Source organism: Micromys minutus (genome assembly GCF_963924665.1).
Source record: "Micromys minutus genome assembly, chromosome: 18".
Taxonomy (NCBI): domain Eukaryota; kingdom Metazoa; phylum Chordata; class Mammalia; order Rodentia; family Muridae; genus Micromys; species Micromys minutus.
The window spans coordinates 23,704,232-23,730,142 of record NC_137953.1 but is presented as its reverse complement, the minus strand read 5'-3'; the positions used below and the strand labels follow the sequence as shown (position 1 = coordinate 23,730,142).

Below are 25,911 nucleotides of genomic sequence, written 5' to 3'. Positions count from 1 at the left end.
GGTATTTTTATGAACCTGTTCCATTGTAGATGTTGCTGGTTTCCCTGCATCTTCTCTTCTGCCAGTCTTTCAACTGTTTAGTGATTTTCCTCTTTCTGTATTGTATAGATAGTGTTTGATTTTTAATGTTGGTTAAGGGATAATGTTATCTGCAGGAGATACGGATACGTAATGCCATTGAGTTCAGGTCCTTCGCAGCATCTGTGTTCATACATCCCTTTAGTGGGAAGCAGGCAGAGAAACTGTCTTCATAACATTATGGGGGCTCACAAGCTTTTCCCCTAGGGAAGTGTAGGTAGGACTAACTTGTGTCTTACGGTATGCATGTTCCCAGAGTCTCTAAGAGAGTGGCTGGTTTTAGGGGTATTGCTTGTGAGAAGTCATAAAGGTCTCTGTGGTAACATTAGGGAAGGGAACAGCCTCCATCCGTCCCCTAAATGACTATACTATGCAGCCTCGGGTTTAAGGGCTCTTTCTCTTCCAGCAGCAGTTCTTTGGTATTTTTAGAAGTTAGAGGATAAACCTTCTTATAAGCAGAATGTTTGTTTTTTATTTTTATTTTTAATCATTTTATTCATTTAGGTTACAAATGATATCCTTCCCAGGTTCCCCTCCGCAAACCCCCATCTCCCCTCTTCCCCTCCACTTTGCCTCTATGGTGCTCCTCCACCCACTCACCCACCCCCACCTCACCCTCCTAGCATCCCCCTACTCTAGAAGAGCAATTCTTCACAGGACCAAGGGCCTCCCCTCCTATTGATGCCAGATAAGGCCATCCTCTGCTACACACACACACACACACACACACACACACACACACACACACACACGTATGGTCATGGGTCCCTCCATGTATACTCTTTGGTTAGTGGTTTAGTGTCTGGAGCTCTGGGTGGTCTAGTTAGTTGATATTGTTCTTCCTATGGGGTTGCAGTTTTCTTTAGCTCCTTCAGTCCTTCCCCTAGATCTTTTATTGGGGTCCCTGGGCTCAGTCTGATGGTTAGCTGTGAGTATCAAGAAGTGTTTTTTAATATGAAGAAAAGGAGCATGATACTTAGAATCTTTCACAGTCTTATAGGAAGGAAAAAAAAACACAATTAGCAAGTCATACAATACTGGCAAATAATGACTTAACACTCTCATAAAGACAGTTAGGAGACCTAGAAGGTTTCTCAAGTAGCACATGGGGTCTTGTTCTGTGGAGTGCATTGGAGGGAGAACTGTAGGTAACATGGGTCTGGCCACAGATGGTGGTGAGTCTCAAAGAAATGGAGATAGGCAGGGAGGATGTGCTGCAGTGTGTAGGAGTGATCAGGTTAGGGTTACCCCAGAAAGACTAAGATGGAGATGGGGAAGTGGAAGAAAGCATGGGCAGCCTACTTGGGTTCCAGCCAAATATGGAGTCCTTGTAAGGGTGTTGGGGAGTCACAAAGGAAGGCAGATGACCTGAAGAATGGCTAAGGACAGTATCAAGGAACAGCTCAGGAAGGGGATGGAGTTGGGTAGGAGGAGGAACTTAGGCAGACACTGGGTAGCTTGCATCTAGAAGAATACTTGATCTGGAGATTTTTTTGTGTGGCTGAGAAAACTTGGAATTGTCCAGTAGACTAGGGCCCACTACTGTGGAGTGAATAGTTTTTGATATTAAGAGACACAAAGATCTAGAAATAGTGACAGTATGGGAGAGATGCCTGTCAAAAGCAAAAGCACCGAGGAAATAAGAGTTCCCCAGGAATTATTCATTATTTACTATTTTGAAGTATCATACGTTTTTAAAATGGAGGTTGAGTGTAGCTCACTAGTTAGGCCACTTCCCTAGCGTACACAGGCTCCTATGTTTGATTCTTAGCAACTACTCACCACCACCCACAGATTGTCTTTTGTTTACCACCCTTTTAATATTTATGCATAATGTATTTAGAGGCATAGGAAAACAGTTGCTTGTGTCCATCCCTTTAAAAATGTTTCGAAGACATAAAACATCTATGAGAAAGGGAGGAGATGGAATTCCCCATCACTCATTGCTTGCTTCTCTGCCAGCCCTTTGTGATTTCCTCCATTACCACTCTTTCCCTGTTAACTTCCTGAGATGTTTTCAGTAGTGTGCAAACCACTGACAAAGTTTTTTTTTTTGTTTTGTTTTTGCTTTTATTTCTAGTGCACAGAGGCCAAAAAACATTGCTGGTATTTTGAAGGACTCTATCCCACATACTATATGTAAGTATAGTGCCTTCCTGCTGATTTGACAGTGGTCAATTTTTTTTTCCTCTGAGAGTGGTTTCTCTTATAGGTATACGATTGGATTATTAGATAGAGAAATAGTTGAGTGGAGTTTTGGGCAGTTAAGTTTGGGAAGTCCAAAGGTAGTTTTTAAGGGATACTTTACAGGTTGTAGAGAGAACAACCTAGACACAGGTGAAGACAAAATGAACCAAAGAAGGGGCCATAAGATTAGAACAGATTGCCAGAGTTAGTCTGAGAACGAGAGAGCAATTCAGTGAGAAGCAGAGAGAAGCCACATTGAATCAGTCAGCTTGGAGAAGGGTTTGTGTCAGAACAACTGAGTTGAACCAGTCACCCAGAGTTCACACAGAGCTAGAATTGGCAAAATTATTCAGCAATAACCGATAAGATGACAATTACATAAGGCAAATAAATTACTTTCACAGAAATAGTGAGAGGGTTCCAACTTTAAAAAGCCCAATTTCAAACAAATTTATATCAGAATTCTATTAGACTTTTCTATATCTCCAGACAATACTTCTTAAATCATTGAAACAAATAGAAATGAAAGGGATGCTCCACACTTCTTTATACAAATCCAATATTACTCTAATATTAAGACCAAGTAAAACACAACAAAACCCTAAATTCATAGGCCAGAATTTCTGATGAACACAGATATTAAAAAATTCTTAACAAAATATTTGCAAGCCAAAGATAGGAATGAATTAAAAAGATCATTCACTGTGACCAAGTTGGCTTTATTCTGGAAATGCAAGGATGATTTTTTTTATGTGTAGGTCAATGAATGCAAGAACATAGGAATAAATTTACAGACAAAAACCCACATGGTCACTTCAGTGGTACAATAAAAACTCTTGACAAGAATTCAGCATCCCCTTATGATTAAAGACCTAGAGAGGGTAAAACTGGAGGGAATATACTTTAACATAAGCAAGGCAGTTCATGACAGACAACCACCCAATATTTATATAAAATGAAAAATTCACTCCAAGCAACCCTATTAAAATCAGGAACAAAACAGTGCTGTTCGCTATCCCCACCCCTTTTCAGTAAAATTGCTCTCCTGTTAGAACAGTCACATTGGAGGAGAAAATTAAAGGGATAAAAATAAGTGAAATTATTCTTGTTTACAGAGGTATTATATGAGTGGTCCCAAAAACTCCCAAGAGAAACTTGTGGAAATGATCAACAGTTTTGGCAAAGTGACTTCAAAATCAGCTTACAAAGCATCCTATCTATATATCAGCAACAACAAACATCTGAGCAAGAGATCATGGAAATGCTTCCATTCACAATAGTCTAAAAACAAACAAACAAACAAATCTAGCAGTAAATTTAACCAAGGAGGTGAAAAACCTGCAGTCCTTCAGGGACCTACAGGGACCTTCAGTCCCTGAAGAAACTGAGGAAGACATGAGAAAATAGACAGATCTCCTGTGATTTATAAAATAGAAAGGGAGAGAGAGAAACATACATACATACATGCATACATACATACATACATACATACATACATGCATGCATGCATACATACATACATACATACATACATACATATATACTACCAAAGCAATACAATACAATCCCAATCAAAACTCCCACAATACATTTCACAGAGACAGACATTATCCTACAATTCACGTAGAGCTACAAAGGTCCCTGGGCAGCCAAAGGAACCTTGAGCCAACAAAACAAAACAAAACAAAAACAAAGTAAAGGAAAGAAAAGAAAAAGAGATAAGTGCAAACAGATTATCACTTGTGACCCAGCTATACTACTGCTTAGCATATATATGCCTGAAGGACTTAACATCTTATTCCAGAGATGCTCACTCAGCCATGTTCATCGCTGCATGTTTCACAGTAGCTAGAACACGGAAACAACCTCACTGCCCTTCAGTGGTGAATGGAATATGGAACATACACATAATTCTGCTTCAGAGAAATACGAAATCATGAAATGGGTAGAGCTATATACTAAACCTAATAACTCAGCCCCAGGAAGATAAATGTTCTTTCTTTTTTGTGTATGTGATTCCTAGCTCAGAATTTTCAGATGTGTATATATAATCAAAGAATCTGTAGAAACTAGGAAGGTAAAAAGGAACTATTTGTGGAAGCTCTAGGGAAGTAAATAGTAGGATGTAGGTACCATCCAGTGACAACTTGGAAGACCTATCGAGGGCTTCCACTAGGAGTTTGAGGATGGACAATAATCAGAGACAGAGAGAGCAACTGAGCACTTTTTAAAGTTCAGGAATCATACTGTTTCGTGTTTACATAAAAGTGTATTTGTATACAAACATTTATTATTTAAATGAAATTATGTCACATACAGTGATAGTGTTTACCACCAAGATTATCTTAGCAAGATTTCCAGTAAGAGACATGAGAAACCCCCTTTCCACTTGTTGACCAAGGGAGTCCTAGAGACTCTGAAAACAATGTAGGTTACTGTCTTTGATCACCTCCCAGAATTTGGTCATAAGACTGTGTTGCCGGAGACAGTTCAGACACAAGACTTGAAGGTTTCAAGCCAAATGGTGTTCGGAAGCCTCCTGCCTGAACATTACCCTTCAGAGTACTGGACAGTGATATACAACCTGCTAAGAGAGGAAAGTAATAGTCCTACCCAGTTGTGAATCCCAGAACCACATCGATGACAATCTTGACATCATATACCTAAAGGTACAATAATGGAATGCATATACTAGTGGTGACCAGTAGCTGTCTAGTTGGACTTAATGTCTACTCTGTAGTTCATGCCTTGATACGGTAAAACTAGCCAGCTATCTGTGGCTAGTGGGGTCATGGAACACAGAGGAGAACCCACTACTTCCCCTGACTAAACTCGTGTAAGTTCTATCTATTTTCTAAATACTTGTCCTTATACCTAAAGATAGTGTAGATCTTACCTCCCCCATCAAAGAAGCTTTTCCCCCTTGGTGCATAGATATTATTACAGAAATCTGCACTTAGTCAAAATGCTGAAAAATCAGACAGCTGGCATGCACAGTCTCAATTGTTACATCTACAAGACAGCTCCTACTCTTCAGGTTCAAAGAATGAGGAGGAAGTACAGGCAGAAAGATAGTAAGTGCCAGAGCATTAAAGCATCTCTTGGGAGATTGTGTTTTCTTATGTGTGACAGGCTAGCTGTATCCAAAACAATCTCAACAATCCGGTTGTCTAAATAAGACCTGCCTAGTGACAACAGTAGTTGGCATACTGACATGGTGGGGGAAACCTCACAAGACTCCATTCTAAATGAAGACCTACAGGCAACTAATGTCTACTGAGGGAGGGAGAACTAGCCTTTGCCAATAATGCCAATAGTCTAGCCCTCCAGTTTGTTATATAAAGCCAAGTGGTAATCTCTAAAACTGTATACAGAGAAGCAATACTAAATGGACTACCAGGTTGTATTTATATAGTTGTTCACACAACAACAACAACAATTGTTAAAAGAAGAGAGGCCATGAACTTAGGAGGAAATATGGGGGAGCATGGAAGAAGTTGAAGGGGAGACTGGGGAAATGATTCAACTACAGTGCACGTAAACAGAATTTATAATTTTTAGGAAACAAATATTTCAGAATGAGAAGCTGGGAGCCGGAGTTGCATATGTTAATGATTAAGAGTCACCGATAATGTATTAGTATCACATTCAGGAATGAAATCAAAACAAGTGGCTTTGAGTCATTTAACAAGAGCAAGTTCTGATTGGAGTTAGGTACTTCATGTTCCCTGTGTCTTCCGTCCTTTGTCTGTTGTATGAATCTAAATCTGTGCTTGCCTGTTTGTCTTCTGTTTGTGTTTGTCACACACAAAGGGCTTTACTCTGTGTTTACTGAACAGCACAGAAAGCATCACAGTGGGAAGGAATGGGTTACTTTGCAGAAATCTTTAATAGAGTTTTTACAAGGGATTAAACCACTGGCTCCAGCAGATCCCGATTCATCCAATTAACAAAAGTTATTGCTTTATCAACTAATAACCTTAAATGAAAGCTTTCAACCTTTATGGTTGATTTGAGGAAGTTGCACTCAACTTCTGTACTGGCTGCTTTCAGCAAGTGATATAACTGTGTTCTAATGGGGTAAGGTCATGGAAGAGTACATAATTTAAGACCTGTAGCTATGCCTTGGCTTAGGTTGTAAATGTTGATTTCATAGACAATCCAAGGCAAATAAAGTTGATTGTTACATTGTTCTTAAAGGCAAATTAGTTTTAGTACATAATAGATTTGTCTTAAATTGTAAATGACTTCAGGATGTATTATTAGTTTTGCTAGGAGGTCCAGCAAGAGTTTCTAGTCTCTTAGGATGTAAGAGAAGGTATTTTCCTAATATTGCTACTCTGCAACTGAGGAAAAGTGATAATTTTAAAAAATGAGGGAAATTTCTGAGTATGAGAGAGGGTTCAAAGTATTTCATTGTCTAAGGAAGTTTCTGTGGCCATGGGAGAAAGTGTAGAAAGGCTGATGTAATCGCTATTGAAATTGATGAATTCTCTGGGGTCTCCTGAGCTAAGCTAATGGATCATCCACATAATTTATGCCAGTCTTCCTGGCCCACACTAGGGAATGGATCATGTTTATGTACTGCTCACTGAAGAAACCTTTTAGGTGTTTCTCTTACAAGATTTCCCCCTTCCTAGCTAGTGATTGAGTCTAGTTGACTGAACACAAATGATTTTTAAAAGCACATAACCCCATTTTACTGTGAGTGCTGACAGGTGGGAAAGGTTTCATCCCCAAAGACTGCTCTTGGTGCTTGACTTTCCTCTGCTCTCTTGGAATGCTGAGGAAACCTTAAGATCAATGCAGTAACAGACCACCGGATGCTTGGCCATTATCTTGGACCAGAAGCATCTTCAGAGGCTTTTTGCATGGTTGAGTCACATCTCTGGCTGCCATACTTATGGGGCAGAGTAACAGAAGGGTTCAAATGTAAATGTACTTAAAGGAAGGAATGTGAGGATTCTTCTTTGAAAACCCATCCTTAATACAGGAAGGGAAGCCATACTCAGAAGGAAAAGCATGGGAGGGAATATAGGATGGCAGATAGTCTTGTCTCTGGCTTGTCTAGCACCTGATGAAACCCATTCTTCCCAGCACTGCTGTTCTCTGTCAGCTTTGTCAGGCCATTTAAGAGCCCCGAGTCCCAGGTCCCACTTTTAGACAGTGAAACACTGAAGGTGCTTCTTAAGTCATTAGTTGTCCTGAGTTATGAACAGTGCCTTGTGAGTAAATTGTCACCCCTGGGTGTCACATTGCATTGAATAGGTTTTTCTACAGAGACAGGAACTCATCCCACATAGGGTGCTAATGCCCAACCAAAGAAACTTTTCTAATCAAATGTCAAATGTAGCTTAGCGAGCCAGTAAGTCAGGCCTAAGAATCACTCCAAGGCATTAATGGAAAAGCTCACACAGGCATGGGGGATGATTTATTGTATCTCTGGGGCTTCCTAAGTGACTCAGTGCCCACTTGGTCAGTAGAAGCACGTTTTCCCCCAGCAATTGCTTACTGACAGACACATTGTAAATAATGTAGGCTTTAGATATCAGATACTTGAAAGTTTTGGTTTTTTGGGTTTTTGTTTTTTTTATTTTATTTCTTGAGTCTTTCAACCCTCTGTTATCCCTATGAGAGGGAATGTTCCAGTTAAAAAGCCACAACATAGCTAAACAAGAGCCCAGAACCAAGCCTCTTTAAGCCAGCGTCCGGTAGTTATCACCTACCATCTCAAGTAGAAGGTGTCAGTGTAAGAGCCGGACACAGAGTTCAACCACCCATCACGGCTCCGTTGTGACTCTGAGCCTGATGCATATGGGTCTGTGGTCATCTGAACAAGGAATGTGTAGGCTCATGTATTTAACTCTTGGTCCTTAGTGGAGGAAGTCTGTCATTAGAACTGGGCTTTGGGGATTTATGGCCTTGCCCTACTCCCTGTTCCTTCTGCTTCTGATAAGTGTGTGAAACTGATCAACCAGCTTCTGCCTCTGTCCCCATGTTTTCCCTGCCTGCTGCCATGCCTTCTCCACCATGATGGGTGACATCCTTTTGGAACCGTAATCCACGTAAACCCTTTCTTCTTTAAGTTGCCTTTGGTCATGGTATTTATCACAGGAACATTAAAGTAACTAAAACAGGGTCTCTCCCACTCTGGAGATGAGCAAGGGGGTAAGGATGTGGAGAAAAGCTCCTGTTCCAGTGCGGTCCCCGCTCGCCCTGCCCTTGATTCCTAAAACTCCCCGTGGTTGATCAGATAGCTGAGCGCAGCATTTGGTTACCTGACCAGAGAGGCATAGGGAGCCTGCTGTGGAGAAATAATGCTTATAAGTTATCCCAACTGTGAAGTTTTCTTAACCAGCCCGCACAGACTGAGACAGGACTAAGTCATCAAGTAGGAGGAAAGAACCTAGTCATCAAATGAACTCTGACTCCCAGATTGGGAGGATAGACTTGGCCTCCCTTTCATATCTCATTGCCAAATTCATGGTACTCCATTTCTATTTGTGTGTGTATGTGTGTGTGTGTGTGTGTGAGAGAGAGAGAGAGAGAGCATGCACGCACATGCGCTGTGGGATTTAAATGTTTATAAGTTTGCTATCAATTTAAAATGTTGCAAGGTTCTGGGAGGATTTCTAATTTTTTTCATTTCCTTACCCTGCTGTTCTGGCAGGGTATGCATTTCTTAATCTTACCATATCCTAATCTGAATCTTATTAAATCAGAAACTAGAAAGGCTGTTTCCCAAGACAGTCCTGAACCAAACTGATTTTAAATGAGCAGCAGTTTACTAAAATGAGAAAAGAAGAATAAGATGGATCTTGGGAACACAGTGTAGACTTTCAAAAACTCTGCAGAGATAAGGTAACTGAGCAGGAGTGTGACTACCCACCCCTGAAGTCAACTCACCTCTACCCTATTGTAGCTGAGTTACTCAAGAGTTACCAATTATGTAAAATTATGTTTAGTAAAAGCTCTGTCTATTGTAGTCTGTTGTAGAATTCAGCTTTGACTCCTTCGCTATGTTATTATTGATTTGAATGAAAATAAGGAAGCCATATTGTGACAGTCATTTACTAGTTGTAGGAAGATGGATTCTCTCAGTGTCTGTTTTCCTTTCCTCCCTCCCCTTATTTCCAGATTAAAAGATACAATTCCTATGCTAATAAGATTTGTTTTCAGTTTATTTCAGCAAAGTGTGAAACCTGATCTACATGTAGTTGTGAGCTATGCTTGGCACCTTTCTTCCTGTCTTCTTGCCTTGTCTTCAGCTCTGAGAGTTCCTGTCTCTTCCCCTTTGTGATGCTTTATCAGCTAACCTGACACCAGTCTCTCTGTACCCTCTAGTACTTTCCCTGTGCTTTGGCAGGTACTCTCCAAGACTTTAAGGAGGTGCACCTTTTGGATTCATTCCATCTTGAGATCGCAGGAAGATTTTTTTCCATCTTTTCAGACCCAGGTTTGACTGCAGTCACTGGGTATTGCAGTGGTCTGAAGGAAGCTGCCATTGAGTCACAGTAGGAAAAATGAAGAAAATCAGCTATACAATAATTTGAATTTTGGGGTCCCAATGAACATATCTCATAGTCATCAGTTAAATATCAACATCTGAACTCTTTGAGTGACAGAATGTGGGTCCAAAAATAGGGTACGATAAAGGCCAGATTTTGTAAGTTGTTGATGTTGTTTGAGGTAGATAGAAAGTATTTATTCCTTAAGCCTCACTGGGCCAGCACAGGATAGAAGGCAGAACTTACTGAGATGAACCTGAATGTTTGTGAATGAGCACACCTGTAAAGAAGCTGTGCGTGCAGAGTGTTGACTGGGGAGAACTACAGCACTGTGGAGAGACTGGAATGTCACAGGCCCAGAGCTGTATCAGAACTAACATCCTGTGACTAATGAATGAACATGTTTCCCAGTCTATCAGCAGGCTGCTAGTTCCCACCAACCGATGCTAAGAATGTCATCAACTAGCATCTCAGGCCTGTAGAAAGCGTCCCCGAGTCTTGCCATAATCACTTCTCTGATCTTCTCACCCATGTATTTTTAAATTGTCTGGATATAAGCTTATTCCATAAACCTATAACATTTCATGAGACTGCTTCCATGTTGGAATATGGAGTTTGGGGTGGTTTAAATCTGTGTTGCCAGGTCATGATCAATCAGAATGGCTCCAGAGTAAACTATCTCATATCTCCTTTAAGATAAGAGTTGTGGTGTTTGCACTGAGAAGCTGATGGACGGTTCTTCATCATTTCCTTGAGTTACCATTGGTTAAGAAAAAAAAAAAAGTAAAAAGGAGTGTGGAAATGGGCAAGAATGGGGTTGGGAAATCAAGATTGTGCCTGATTTGGGCATAGTCTCCCAAGAAGAATTATAGTTGGTAGCGTTGTCCAAACAGGTCTAGACATGGAGGTAAAATATTTGATATTGCATAGAAACACAAAACAGAAAAACAACAACAAAAAAAAAAAATCAAAAATCCCCAACCCTACTATTCTGGGAAACATAGAAATGAAGAGTCTTAGTGAAAAGATTGCATTTTCTTTTTTTTCAGTAAATTGGCATCTCACTGTGTTGCCAAGACTGAACTCCTGGTTTTAAATCATTCTTCTGCCTTGGGTTCCTATGTAGTTGGCAGCATAGACAAGCCACTGTCCTTAGCTGAGAATTGGATATTAAGTCAAATAGTACTTAAAGGATAAAATTATAACATTTAATTATTAGCCATATACTGTCCTCTTGCATCATCCTATAATGACAGTATTTTATAGCTGTCAAGATCTCTTATCTCTCTGTACCTTGCACCTCTGACTCATATTACAATTGTTTTACCACATTTAGAGTTAATTTCCTGCTTACCATTTTAATCGGGATCTATTTAACATCTGCATGATGTTGGGCTACTATGACAACTTCAAGAGTTTGCTTAAAACAGCAAATATATATCTCTGTTATTCCTGAAGCTAGAAGCCCGTGATGGTGCCAGGTGACCCAGTGTGGTTTGTAGACAGCCACCTTACCTTCCCTGTGGAGAACATGGGGGGGGGGGGGAACAGGCTGTGCCTGGCTTGCACTAACCCCACCCCTAGGGCTTCACCTTTATGACATGATAACTTGTTAAGGCTTGCCTTCAAATAACATACCATTCAGGATTAGCATCGTTTAATATGGATTTTTGTGGAAGATGCTGGGGAGGGAGCAAGAATATCCAGTCCATCATGGTAACTAAAGGGAAGGGGAGTGTTTTTATTCTGAGATGGCCTCCCTCTATAGTGCTGGCTGGTCTAGAACTTACTGTGTAGACCAGGCTGTGTAAGAAACCACAAGGATCCCCCTGTTTCTACCTCCTGAAAGCTGGGAATAATGACTGTGCCATCACACCAAGCCTAACAGGGAACCTTTATTTGTCAATATTTGGCTATTTTCAAAATAGAAATATTTTTATTTTATTGACATTGAACATACCCTGACCTAATATGCCCTTATAATCTATTCTAGAGATTTGTATAATAAATGTGTCTAAAGGCCAGATCCTTTTCTTTCCTAGACAGTGCTAATGACACATGCTTACTTCTCATCGTTAAGACTTGGTAGAGAGACCATCTCATTTTTTATATTATTAAGTTGCTGCTGGCATGCACTACAAACTCATGGCCCCAAAGCACCCAGACTACCTCTTTCTTTCACAGTTACACCTTAAGGACTACATCACTGATTGTGCATCCAGAAAGAGTGAGATACACACCCTGGTGTCATCTTTGAAATATACTGAATTGCAGATTAACACCTGCTCAGGTTGCTGTGTCAGGTTCTCTGACCTCAGTAGAAGTCTACACTCGTCCCAGAGTGCAGTGAGAAACACTTGGCTAACAGAAAACAGTTTCCATTTTCCATTTCTGCCAAGCAGAAGTCCCTGTCCCATATAATTAGAAGTGCTGTCAGGTGAGTTTGGGCAAAAATGATGTTCATTTCTACTGTCGGCCTGAGAATTTGTATGTTTGGTGCTCAGTAGAAGGAGACAGAAAATCCATTCTGTGGTCACCATCTGCCTTGCACCCAGTTTAGTATTAATGACTTCCTTAGGAACATAAGTGCTTCCAGAAGTTGGCAGCTTTGAGTGTGTTAGTTAATGGGCTTATTAGTATACTATATACCACCTGGTAATGTCTTCTGCTTTTAATTGAGCACAAACTTGTGGTTAACATTTTGTTAATAATTGCCTCTATTGGAAATGGCAGCAGGCTGTTCTGCAGTACACCGTCAGTAAAAAAAACATTGGCAAAAAGCAGTGAAGGCAAAGGTAATTCAGCATATTCCAAAGATGACACCGGGGTGTGTAGCTCACTCTTTCGGGATTCATAATCAGTGATGTAGTCCTTAAGGTGCAAACTGTGAAAGGGAGAGGTAGTCTGGGTGCTTTGGGGCCATGAGTTTGTAGTGCGTGCAAAGTATTAACCCCTGGGTGACTATGGTGTTCTTTTGAGTGGCTAGTATCTGCCGGCATCTGACACTGAGAATCGGACCAGAGGGCAGAGGAGCCTCAGGGATGATGAAGGGTGAATGGGTGTCTAGCTAAAGGGGCCATAATGAGTGTTTTGTGTTTTGAGAGAAGAAAATCATTTGGCAGTGTATTGTTTATGCAGAGATTTATTTCCAAACTGGTTCCTGAAAACTGAATGTGGCCTTGGATGTTGAATCTTCCTAAAAGGAAAAGCATAACCCACTATGCCCATAATATTCTAGGACAGGTTGAGTGGTACATGTGCTATATCAACAAACAGAGGTAATAATTTCCCATATACTTAAATATTAAATATATACATATTCAAAATTCTAGGCAAGCAGCTCTTAATATGCATATAAGATACTCTGTCTTCTTACTTGCTCTGTAGGATGTCAGGACTTAGGCTATTTCTCTTAAGGGCAACAGTAGAAGTAAAACATTTCAGCAAATGTGATTCTGGACAGACAATCTGATCATTAAACGTACGCCCTAACCCCTCACATCTGTGATGTAAAGTTACAGAGCGAATGCACTCCCATCAGTGTGGTGACTACAGAATGAGCTTTATCCTCTGGTTTATTATTTGCCACACATGTAGATTTTTCTGATTGGCAGGAGAGAAGAATAGCTCTTGTTATAGCTGAGGTTAAGCCCAGAGAGGGAGACTCAGACACCATTTTGCAAATGTGGCCTAAGAGCAGGAGAGCGGTGTACTGCTCAGAAGAGCTGCGCCTGGCTCCTCCGAGGGTCAGAAGACAGTGCCCTTCCATGGCAGGCGAACAGAGCGCTCCCATGTAGCAGTGTCTTTATGAGAACTGTGCCCTGTAAACTTGATGATTGCCGAATATCAAATAGTAGAATTGGAATCAAAAAACGATAGTGGCCATTTGGCCAAACCTTCTTTTCCCTCGGATGTGGGGGACCAGAAGGTTGGTCCTTCTTGGGACCTACTAACAGTCAAAAGTAACCTCAGAGACAAGAGGATTGGACTTGGGGCTGCCCAGAACTACCCAGGGGGTTGACAGAAGCCAATTTTGGACACAATAGCATATTTAGCATACCCAGGTTTTGTTTGTTTGTCTGGGACTTTCCTAACAGTAGCTCTGAAAAATACCCTTTATGGTACAGCCATGTAATTTATGACAAAAATCTGTCAGAAAACATCTTCATAAAAGAGGCCATGTGACCCTTTCAAATCAATGCTCATCTTCATAGTGCCCGTTACAATCACCCCTAGACATTGCAGCTGCTGGAAAGCACTGGAAATGTATTCTTGGTTCATCTCAAACCAACACCACGCTGTACCGCATGTAACCTGTCTGTCATCCTATATTACTTCAGCCCTTGGTACTTGCTAACTATAGCAAGCTCTTAACGTAAATGCTGAGGTCCTTTCTGGGACTCTTTCTCACCAATGCAAAGTGCCAAGTTGAACAGAGAATCCCCAAAGCTGGTCTCAGAGGAGTTGCTGACTCCTGTCTATGGCTCAGCTCAGGGGCCTCCTGCCATTAGCATAAAGTTTACTGTCCTACCTTTATGGTGTCCTTCCAGTTTCCAGGCAGAAGGGCTGAGAACAAAGAGGAAATCAGGGACAGAGAAGGTGACCCGTCGTTAGTGCTTGGTTCAAGTAATGTTCCAGAAACCTACTGACCTCCTGGCCTACTTTTTCTATTGTGTGAAAAGTGCCTGACAACAGCACTTAAGTAAGGAAAGGTTAGTTTACCCTACTGTGGCCGTCATAGTGAGAAGTCACGGCAGCGAGCATGGCTGCAGCTCTGTTGGTAGGAACACCAGGCAGTGGGTGTGGCTGCTGCACTCACTTTTGCTTTCTGGGGTGGTCTGAGACCACAGTCCATGAAGTGTCTTAGTTAGGGGTTTACTGCTGTGAACAGACACCATGACCAAGGCAACTCTTATAAGGAGAACATTTAATTGGGGCTGGCTTACAGGTTCAGGGGGTCAGCCCATTATCATCAAGGTGGGACCATGGCAGCATCCAGGCAGGCACGGTGCAGGAGGCACTGAGAGTTCTACATCAGAAAGCCGCTAGTAGAATCCTGGCTTCCAGGCAGCTAGCCCCACCTCCAAATAGTGCCATTCCCTGGGCCAAGCATATACAAACCATCACATGAAATGTACCACTCATGTGGTAGGTGGGTCTCCCTGCTTCTCTTAAACCTCTCTGGAAATGTCCATAAAAACAGGCAGATTCAGATGTTTGTCTTCAAGTCCCGTCAGGTTGGCAATGAAGATTAGGCATCACGTTAGCCAGATTCACTCCTGCTGTCGGCTGACAGTGAGCAGAGCCAAGTCTTACTCTTTGTCGTTTGCGTCTTACATATGGTGACTAGACTTTAAGCAAGCCACTTAAACCGGTGTCCATAAGAACTGCTTATATTCTGCAGCTCTTACCTTTCTTTATTCTGTTGTTTTGTAACCAACTGCTACAAGCCTTCCTAGTTGAAACAGCATGATTGTATTACCTCAGCCTCTACAGATGCTAAGTGTGGGCCCAGCAAAAGTAGTTTCTTTGCCCATGGTCTCACAAAGCTAAAGTCAAGAGACTGGTTCGGTTGGACTCTCACCTAGCTGTTGGAGTCCTTCTGGTTCTGTTTGGGCATGAGCAGATTTCAGGTCCTTATGATTTGGGGACTGCAATTTGTCTGGGATTGTTTACAGAGTCTAGCGCTCACCTCCACCTCACATGGCTTTCCCATACTTGTATCTCTTCTCCAAACTCAGTAGGAGAATATCGAGTCTGCTCTAGCAAGGTCTTATATCACATACAATCTTAATTTTATATAGTCTTGTGAGTAAACATCTCATTTCGTTTATAGGCCCCTCTGCACTAGAGGGAGAGGTGTGTAGACACTTGGCAGTCATATGAATCTGACATAGTTGCTCAGAATGATCATTTTTTTGCAAACCGTAGTAGGAACCAGACCTTTCTCTTCTATTTATAGTTGTCTGATTTCCAACCACCCTAACAGGAAGAGTCCAATATCCCCCTTAAGTGTTCCTCTCTCCTCCCATACACATAAGCTTATAAAGGAAGATAGTCTTTGTTACATTAGTTTCCCAGGAATGCTGATATGGTTGAGGAGGGGGTGAAATACTAACATAGCTTAATGAGTCATCTCAGGCCTACAATAGGTCTCATCTCCAGGCAGGGACTTTCTTAAGTGGCTCTTCTGGGTTAGGAACATGTCTCTGGAGTCTGGGTCCTGCCAGAGGCCTTGAGTATGTAGATATCTGATGGATAAAGGAGACTGAGCAGATATAGTCTTCATGTAAAGATGAGGCCCTGAAATCACTTGACGGGTTCCCATTGTTCTATTTTGCTGTTAAAGAAGCTTAGGCTGAGAGAGTTTAATAACAGAAATCAAATATCTAGTAAGTTCCCAAACCTCCTCAGTTGACTGGACCCTGTAACCTGTGCTTTTAACTTGTGAGGTTATATGGAGGCACGCCCACCTTTCCCATGGTCCCGGGTTAAAGTCAGCACAGAACCTGTCCTTGCTAGATGTCTGCTGCAGAACTTCCTTGGAGCATGGATCTGGTAGATTTGATGCTTTTTCTTGTCCTGGAGGGTCTCCAAAAGGAAACCATTTTGATTTTTCTTTCTAAGAATGTTTATGCTTATAGTGATTCTGGATGGAACACCGCGGTGAGAAAAATCCACCCTTTTTAACTCAAAACCGTGTTCTCTCTCTCCTGCAGATGCCGTTCCTATGAAGACTGCTGTGGCTCCAGGTGCTGTGTGCGGGCGCTCTCCATACAGAAGCTATGGTATTTTTGGTAGGTTACAGTTCTTGCTTGATCTTGGGAAGCTCTGGCATCAGCCATGAGCAGCTTCGTAGCCCATTTTTAAGATGGTGTTGGAGCTGATTGTCCTGAGGAGTCAGAGTCAGCAGGCTGGGATTTATGACAGTGTCTGCTGCCTAAAACTCTATCCACATCTGTGTCTACTGCATCCTAGCTTTCAAGACAGTCACACTGTATCATTACCGGCATCCTTACATCTCCCCAAGCTCCTCACAGAGCTCTAGAGAACATACAGCATCTATCAGATCACACCCGGAGAGAAAAGGGGGAGGCAGACTGTCACTTAGAAAGCAGCCTCCTGCAAGTCTTAGTTTGCAGAGAGACCTCCCGGAAGTCTCTGGAACTATGCTGTGCTCTCTAGCTAAGAGGCATTTCATATGCCCGGGATAGCATTGTACATTTTAAGTAACTTTTCCAAGTAGAATTTTACAGTTTGTTTAACTGTCTCCCATTCCCCACCCCTGCCCTCCAATGGTCTTACAGCTCCTGAGAGGAAAAATGCTTACATTTCAGCCAGAGCTTTGAAGATACACCTGACTTTGAATGGGAGGGAAAAAAAACTATAAGTAAGAATTAAGAAAAGAGCAAGTGTTCAAAATAGCTAAACATCTGAAATTACAATTAGCCCCCTTAACCTTGATAAAGCTTTCTGATTAAAAAAAATTAAACACTAGGAGATATAATAGTAACAAATATACTTAACATTTGTTATAGAGAGTTTTTCTAAGGGGGAGCATTAGACAATATCTACTTTTATTGAGATTTTTATAGAATCCACACACACCTGTATACAGTGTTTGTTGCTGCACAGATGGGCATCTTTCCTATTTTGGGGTTTTTGTTTGTTTGTTTGTTTGTTTTTCTCCAGAAAATCTTGAGATCTCATGCAGTTACAACCAGTTGGGAGGAGTGAGCAAATACTCAGATGAGAATCTAATGACCTTTACTATCTCCTCCTTTCTTAAAAGAATATTAACATTTAAGAAGCCCATCTGTGGTTTATTGAGAGGTTTTAGAAAGGGTTTTTGTGATAGTTTTGATGAGGATGGCTCCCATAAGCTAAAATATTTAAATGGTTGGTTCCCAATTGGTGGAAACTGTTTGGACAGGATTAGGAGGTGTTACCTTGTTGGAGAAAGTAGAGGTAGGCTATGAGATTGCCAAAAGCCCGGGCCAGGCCCAGTATTTCTCTGCCTGTGAATCAGGATATAAACCTCTCAGCTACTTGTCATGCATGTCTGCTTTCTGTGATTGTCCTAATCAGAGGTTCTATTCCTGCACAAACATCAAGACCAAGAAGCAAGCTGGGGAGGAAAGGGTTTGTTCAGCTTACACTTCCATATTGCTGTTCATCACCAGAGGAAGTCAGGACTGGAACTCAAGCAGGTCAGGAAGCAGGAGCTGATGCAGAGGCCATGGAGGGATGTTGCTTACAGGTTTACTTCCCCTGGCTTGCTCAGCCTGCTTTCTTATAGAACCCAGGTCTACCAGCCCAGGGATGGCACTGCCCACAGTGGGCTGGGCCCTCCCCTCTTGATCACTAGTTGAGAAAATGCCTTACAGCTGGATCTCATGGAGGTATTTCCTCAACTGAGGCTCCTTTCTCTGTGATAACTCCAGCTTGTGTCAAGTTGACACACAAAACCAGCCAGTACAGTGATAAGCACGGATTAACCCAAATCCTTAACCAGTTTGTGTGAGTCTGTAGAGGGAGGGTCAATGCTTCTTAGATTTGGGACAGTTTAGATGTTCGTTTGGTCCCTTGCCAGTGCTGACTTTCCCATTCATCCCAAGTTTTCGATTTTTGTTTTTCCAGTGTCTCAGTTACTGAAGCTTTCTTGAGCCACCCCAGTAAGCTGAGAGGTATTTATCCCGACAAAACCTTCTAGTTTCTAGAGTCTTTGTTTGCAAATATCATAAACAGAGTTAGGGACAAAAGCCACGTAGAATAGCCTGGTGTTTTTCTAAAACTAGTGGTTCAAAATTGTTGTAAATTTGGAAGGTGTATTCTCTGGAGGAACACCTGGAAAGACCCCTCTAGCCCCTGAACACCTTCACTGGCCATAGACCAAGCTATGCCTTTAATTTCAGGCACAAGGCAATGGTGAGAATTGTCCAGGGCATATGAACCAGTGGAGTACTGGGGACTAGTCAGGGCATAGGAAGGATTCCTCAAAGTCTTACAGCATCTGTGCCAGCCAGCAGCACCGGCCAAAAACCTCTTGTGAGGTTTGATGACAATCCTATTTGATAGAGGGCCGGTCGACTTGACAGAAGTGTGCAGCTGTCCTTTGAGAGTGAAGTGCCACAGTACACACACACACACACACACACACACACACACACACACGCTCCTTCAGTGTACACTGAGGGGTGAAATCGTCCATTGGGTGGTCTTCACAAAGTTTACATGGCTTGTTGAAGTAGTTCGGGCTCAGACAGAACATTGAGAAAAAGACGTCTTGACTCCACGTAAGACCTGTCACAGATCCTGAGTCAAAGGAGTAAGAAAGGTTCCAAGTCAGATTGTGTGTGACTGGAAATTTTTCACCCTGGAGGAAATGTGGTAACGGGGAAGCCTAAGATGACAGAACACGCAGAAGACATGACAGTGGCTCTGCTGAGGGGCTGTGACTGGGAGAGCAAGAGCGTAGTGTGCTCAGGGCAGCCAAGCTGCAGAGTACTGAAAGCGTGAATGTGGTAAATCAGCAAAGCAAGAGAAGCCATCACTAAGCCAAAATGAGCGCAGGGAAGGAGTCCAACTCTCTCTCAGAACCAACAGAGAGGGGACAAAGCAAGACAGAAACACCAGTAGCAAATTAACAAAATAACTCTCAGAAGAGCTTGTCCAATGTGCATTCAGTCATTTATACAGTTGGCTGGTCCTTCATCCAGAATAAAACTCAAGCCCAAACCAGATCTCCTCCTGTTCCTCATGTTGTGGTTTCCCGCCCCAATCATTATGTTTGTTGCTACTTCATAACTAATTTTCTACTGTTGGGAATCCTAATATAAATATCAGATAAGCAGGGTATCTGGTATGTGACCCTGTGAGAGGTTTGTGCAACCAAAGATGTCATGACCCACAGGTTAAGAACCACTGCTCTGGAGAAATTAAACCGTTTTTATGTACCAGGACCCTTTCTCGCCAGGGAATGTGGGTCATTTTGATGTTGTAAAGTACTTTATCAAGAGAAGTGAGAAGACGTTTGTTTACAGACAGTGTGGCTCCCACGAGACAACCTGACCTTTCTTAACCTACTTCACAACACCCATGCATCGACTGCTAAAAGCTGTGGAGCATAAATGAGCTGAGGATTGTTGAAAAACAAGCGTACTGCGAAGTGGATGATGACACATCAATACTAGTTTAAGAAAAAAAGGAAAGTTAGCACGACAGAACGTAAGAGGCCCCGGTGTACGTTCCAGAGGGCTCAGCCGTCAGAGTGCTGTCCTCGGAGTGCAAGCAGTTTCAAAGGCTGTTTCCTAGAAGTACTTATGGACACAGAAAACCATTTCTGTATGCATATAGAAGGAGAAGGGAGATTCCAGGAAAGAGGCCAGTGGGATAGGGAGGGAAGGACAGAACAGGGAGCAGTGGGATCTGAAGATGGGTATAATTGAAAGAGGTTGTCTTTATGAACCCTGCGCTGTGTCCTGGGAGTACATCAACTTAAAATAAGATAAGCAAAACTCTCTAAGAGTAGATGAACTTTTCTGCCCAAACTTCCGGAAGTAAGAACTTGTTTATTTCAAAACAAAGGGGAAACACAGCAAACAGTACTTCCGAGTATGGCTTGGATACAGGGATACACTTAAGAATCTTCCCTCTGGGGCCTGCTGGAAGGAGGCAGGACTACAATGGATAAACCCTAAGCCTAGGAGGAGTCATGGGTATACTGGGTTGGTCTGGAGCATTATATGCAGTATGTTAGGGTTATAGGAATGTCTCTGGAAATGGTCAAACTTGACAGAATTGGGTGCTAATAGATGAGAAAGACATCTTACAGAGCTCTAAGTGCTTTTGATTTCTGGACAGGGCACCTGCTCATGGTGGTGTAACAGTGAAGTGGCATATGGTGATTTGGCAGTATCTCACACGGACTGTTTGTGAGTCCCACAGCCTTGCTCTTACAAGGCCAGAGCGCCAGCTGCCAAAGGAGTTGTCCAGGTTCTTAGAGTTTCAATGATGACACAAGTTCAACTGAAGGATGCCCAGAAATGGACTCCAAAGGGCTTCTGCAGAAAGGCGTCTATGGGAGCCACATCCCTGAACAGGACAGCTTTCAGTGGATTGTAACTACTAGATTGAGGTTGATGGACAGGGCACGGATGCAGAATGAACACACGGGCATCTCTGGAAGCAGAACTGGTCTTTGAATCAGAACGACTGAAGGGTACCAGGCATTCTGCATGAGTAGAGACTGTGCTCATGGCTCAGGGGCCTATGGCAGGTCTGGGGCAAGAAACTGGGACTTTAGAGATGTTGATTACGTGATCAGGTGAGTTCCCCTGCAGCCTCGGAGTGGAGATACCTGCAGGTGTGTCTATATTGATCTCCTTTCAAGGGCTTCCTGGATCCCAACAGGACACCAGTGTTATCAATCATCAATCGAATCAGCCTCACCATCTGCAGCTTCTCAGTTTACCTGAGGCTTAGAGGATTAACTCTTCAGTAACAAGCCGGTCATTGTATGGGAATATAGGGTAGACAGTGCACAAAACAGTTTTTAATTATTTTCATTGTATATGCATTGGTGTGTCTGTGTGAGAATGTCAGATCCTGGGGACAGTTGTGGGCTGCTACGTAGGTGCTGGAAGTTGAGCCTGGGTCCTCTGGAAGAGTAGTAGTCGGTGCTCTTAACTGCTGAGTCCATCTGTCAGGCCTGCACAAAACTTCTGATGCCTTTAATTTGGGGAAAAGCTTCAAAGTTTTTGAATAGCTCTTTCAAGTAAAGTTGTTCCCAGAACAATGAAGTAATTAATCATTTCATGGAGAAGAGGTCTGGGGCTGAGTTAAGAGAAAAGTCAGTGGTACATTTCGTCCTCTTCCTCCTCCTCTAATTAATTAATTTCCTTATTCTTCTCTTATAAATTACATCCCAACTGCAGTTTCCCTCCCTCCCCTCTGCCCAGTCCCTGCCCCAACATCTCCTCTCTCCCGGGGCCTACACCCCTTCTGTTTCCTTCCAGATAAGAGCAGGCCTCTCAGGGATATCAAGCAAGCGTGTCATAACTAGTTACAGTAAGACTAGGCACTCCCCTCATGTTAAGGCTGCACAAGGAAACCCAGTAGGAGGAAAAGAGTCAGAGACAGGCTCTGCGCCCACTGTTGGGAGTCCCACAAAGACAAGGCACACCCTGTTTGTCAGTTTGGTCTCTGTGAGTCCTACCCTGCTTTGTTGATTGGGTGGGCCTTGTTCTCGTGGTGTCCTTGATTCCTCTGGCTCCTATAATCCTTTCTCCCCCTCTACTGTGGGGTTCCTCTGGCACCACCTAGTCTTTGGCAGTGAGTCTTTGTATCTGTTCCCATCAGTCGCTGGTTAAAGTCTCTGTGCCAGGCTCTAGTACTGTGGTTTGGAAAAGAATGCGTTTAGGAGGCCCTGCCACCTGTCAAATCTTAAGCCGGGGGTTTTTTGTTTGTTTTTATTTTTATTTTCAGTTTAAATGTGGTCTCCCATGCTACACACACACACACACAGAGAGAGAGAGAGAGAGAGAGAGAGAGACAGAGACAGAGACAGAGACAGAGACAGAGAGAGAATTCCATCCTCCCCTTCCCTTCTGTTCAGAAAGGGTGTCCCTCCACAGTGGGGCATCAAGTCTCTGCAGGGTTAGGAGAATCCTCTCTCACTGAGGCCAGACAGAGCCACGCGGTTGGGGAAGGTTTAAATTCAATTTTCACATTTCAGAACCGTGACTGCTTGCACCCTTCATTAACACATGCTGCCAAATGGAAAAGGCAGGCAAGGATCTGGATGAGAATGCCGCTGGAGGTCCCCATGCCTCTCCCAGAATGCATCTAGGCCACAGGGTCTTGTGTCATTGCTGCCAGTCACCAGGACATTGAAGAATGTAGATCTGCCCCATTAAAAGAGGAACTCAGAAGACAGACTAAAATAAAGAAGCAGGATTACTTCTGACTTTAGAAAATGAAAGCAAGTCCTCCCAGTCAGACCTTGGGAACTTCCTGTACAACAGAAGAGACTACGATGGGCAAACTGCACATGGGGTGGAATCCTTTAAAAATGACTTTCCTGTTAATTGCCACAACTCTCGCCCATGCAGCATGAAGTTTATTTTCTTGGCCTTTGTCAGCTCCCCTTTTAGGAATAAGTCCTGAGGCTAATTTTTCATTAAGGAACAGATCTGTTACTGTGTGATACCAAAGCCACACAATGGTCTCCTGCCAAGCGACTCTGTCCACTCCTTGCTTCTGAAGTGTGAGGTACAGTGTCGGTTTTCATCCAGGAGATAACAGTTCCAGTTGGCAGGGTAGGCAGCATCTTGGCCTTTTCTCATGGTGAAGACCAGAGAGCCAGGGCTGTTAGAGTGAACAGCAGTATCAGCTGAGAAGGTAAATCTGTGCATATTCAACCACGCTGCACTTTCCACAAATGCTCACAGATATGTATTGTGGAACTTGACACTGAAGGTAAGATAATCAGCCTTAAAGGCAGGTCCAGCTGGGCTGGTGGCACTGACCTGTAATCTCAGCTGCCAAGGAGGCTAAGGCAGGAGAGTTCCTTGCTCAAAACCTGCCTGGACTATAGAGTGCATTCATGCCAGTTTGAGGAAGCTAATGAGATGCTACCTGAAAGTAACAAAAGTACAAAGGGCTGAGGATGTAGGGCTGTACTTGTAAAGATGGGCAAAGAGTGGAAGGGGAAAGGGAGAGTGGGGGAAAGACAGACACAGACAGGCAGACACATACACACACAGACTCACACACACACACACACACACACAGAGACTGAGAGAGACAGAGAGACCCCTTTTGTGACTCCAGCATTCTTGCTGATGAGTTTCTTGACGTCTCCAGACCTCTGAACCAGATTCCTGAGTCCAGGCAGCGCCCTCTCTGTCGTGTCTTCACTGAGCTTGTCCTGCTTTTGGTCTCTTCACCTATGTCTTTCTTCTCACAAGACTTCCTGCTCTTCCTCTTCCCATCTTTTAGAACCTAGCTCAAATATGGCTGAAAGAAAATATTGGTTTTTTTGGGGGGGGCTGCTTTTTGAGACAGGGTTTCTCTGTGTAATGCTGCGACTCTGCAGATCAGGTTGGCCTCAAACTCAGAGATCCATTTGCCTTTGCCTCCCAAGTGCTGAGATTGCTATCACCACTCAACGTATTTGTCTATTCTTATGTACAGTAGATATCTTTGTGTAAACCGCCCAGTGCACTGACTTATACACTTAAAGTCAAATGATGAATTTTGATACAGATAATATATTACACAGGTCTATTTTCTTATCACGTGTTATAAATAAAGACTTGTATACATTTGCCATCAGTTTCCCCCTCTTCTATTAAAGTTGAAGTTCTCTGAGGCATGGGGAAGGGACTCATCTGCTGTCTTAGGGTTTCTACTGTGATAAAACATCATGACTAAAAGCAGCAAGGGGAGGAAGGAAGAGATTTGTTTCATCTTACAACTCTCGGGCCATACTCCATCACTGAAGGAAGTCATTTCACTCTGGCCATACTCCATCACTGAAGGAAGTCATTTCATCTTACGACTCTCGGGCAATACTCCATCACTGAAGGAAGTCAGGGCAGGACCTGAAGCAGAAGCCATGAAGGGAAACTGCTTAATGGCTCACTCCTCATGGCTTTCTCGGCCTGTTTTGTTATGGAGCCTCGGTCTAACTGCCCCGGGTTGGTACTGCAGCCCTGGTCTAACTGCCCCGGGTTGGTACTGCAGCCCTGGTCTAACTGCCCCGGGTTGGTACTGCAGCCCTGGTCTAACTGCCCCAGGTTGGTACTGCAGCCCTGGTCTAACTGCCCCGGTTTGGTACTGCAGCCCTGGTCTAACTGCCCCAGGTTGGTACTGCCCATGGCTCACTTGTTCCTCCAAAATCAGGCAATCAAGGAATTGCCCCACAGACCTGCCTACAGAGACTCTAATAGACACATTTTCTCAGTTAATATCCCCTTTTCTAAAAATATGTCTGGGTTTGTGTCAAATTGGCAAAAACCAACAAACATACCTACTTTACCCCTTCCCCTATGGGGCTGTGGACATCAAAGGTGCTGAATAGTTACTTGTCAAATAAATAATAAATTGAAAGAACACAAAGACTATAATTTCAGCCTTTCCCAGAGTCATCTCTGCCGGTGTCTGTTTTAAGGTCCTGCTCAGTATTCCAAGGTTATCTGCTAAGTCCCTATTTACTGACTCATGGCCTTGTCCTCAGTCATATTACTATTCTCAAAGGTCCATCACATACTCTTGTCTTCAACTTTATTTAATAAATTATCTGATGTCATTAGCCATGACCAACCCTGCTGTGTGCAAGACTCAGAATATGAGCATGTTGTGTGGAGTTCTAGAAAGTTCCATGGGTAAGAATTTATCAGTTTTGCCTGAAATTGCTGTTTACTGATGATCTACTTACTAGTCAGTGAGAATCTTTGGTGGTTTAGACCAGTGTCTTATCTGTAAAGCACAAACTTCCTTTGCCTGTTAGACATTAGGATCAAGATGTGGAGAGTAATCAGCCTGGAGTTTTCTTAGTGTTCTTCTATTTTTCTGAGTTCCTCTATCATCCTTTATTTCCCTAGTAATTAAATAGATGCCATTTTAAATTATTAAATGTCCACTTTATAGCATAGAAAGGTGTTAGGAAAGATAAATGTACATTTATGTGATTTTGAAGTGAAGGATTGGAAATGTAACAATAACAGAGACTGTATTTGGCAGCGTCTTTGATTAAACTAAAATGTTGTTAAACCAAACGGTCACCAATCCTTTGAAACCGATCACCTATAGTGTTGTTGTAAGACCCCGAGGAGTCTTAGCTCAGGAGCGCGACCCACAGAACAAAATTAGACGACAGATCGCTGTAATAACAAGAGGTTTAATTCCATATGTATGGGGTTGCTCATCCTCGCAGGGAGAGTCAACCTGGAACTCAAAAAGCACACCTCTTTTATTCTTTACAGGGGACAGACTTCAGCAACAAGGTAGCCGGCTTACTCTCATTGGTGGGTCTTAGGACAAAGGGTCAGGCATTGGCCAGCCCCGCTCAAGGGACTGTTCTTGGCTAAGTCATTTCCTCATCTAGACCTGCACTTGGCCTTGGGGAAGGGAC

At 42.8% G+C, this 25,911-nt stretch overlaps 1 protein-coding gene across 2 annotated transcripts in view; it reads left to right on the top strand.

The window, feature by feature from the left end:
* The window catches only part of VOPP1 (VOPP1 WW domain binding protein), a 62,885-nt gene that overhangs the window by 26,241 nt on the left and 10,733 nt on the right, over window positions 1-25,911 (top strand). The window contains exons 2-3 of one of the 2 annotated variants that reach the window (XM_080932624.1): window positions 2,159-2,217; window positions 16,493-16,570. In XM_080932624.1, coding sequence (XP_080788750.1) covers window positions 2,159-2,217; window positions 16,493-16,570 — 137 coding nt within the window. The remainder of the gene's footprint in view (window positions 1-2,158; window positions 2,218-16,492; window positions 16,571-25,911) is intronic. The other variant, XM_080932625.1, reaches the window with a different exon arrangement.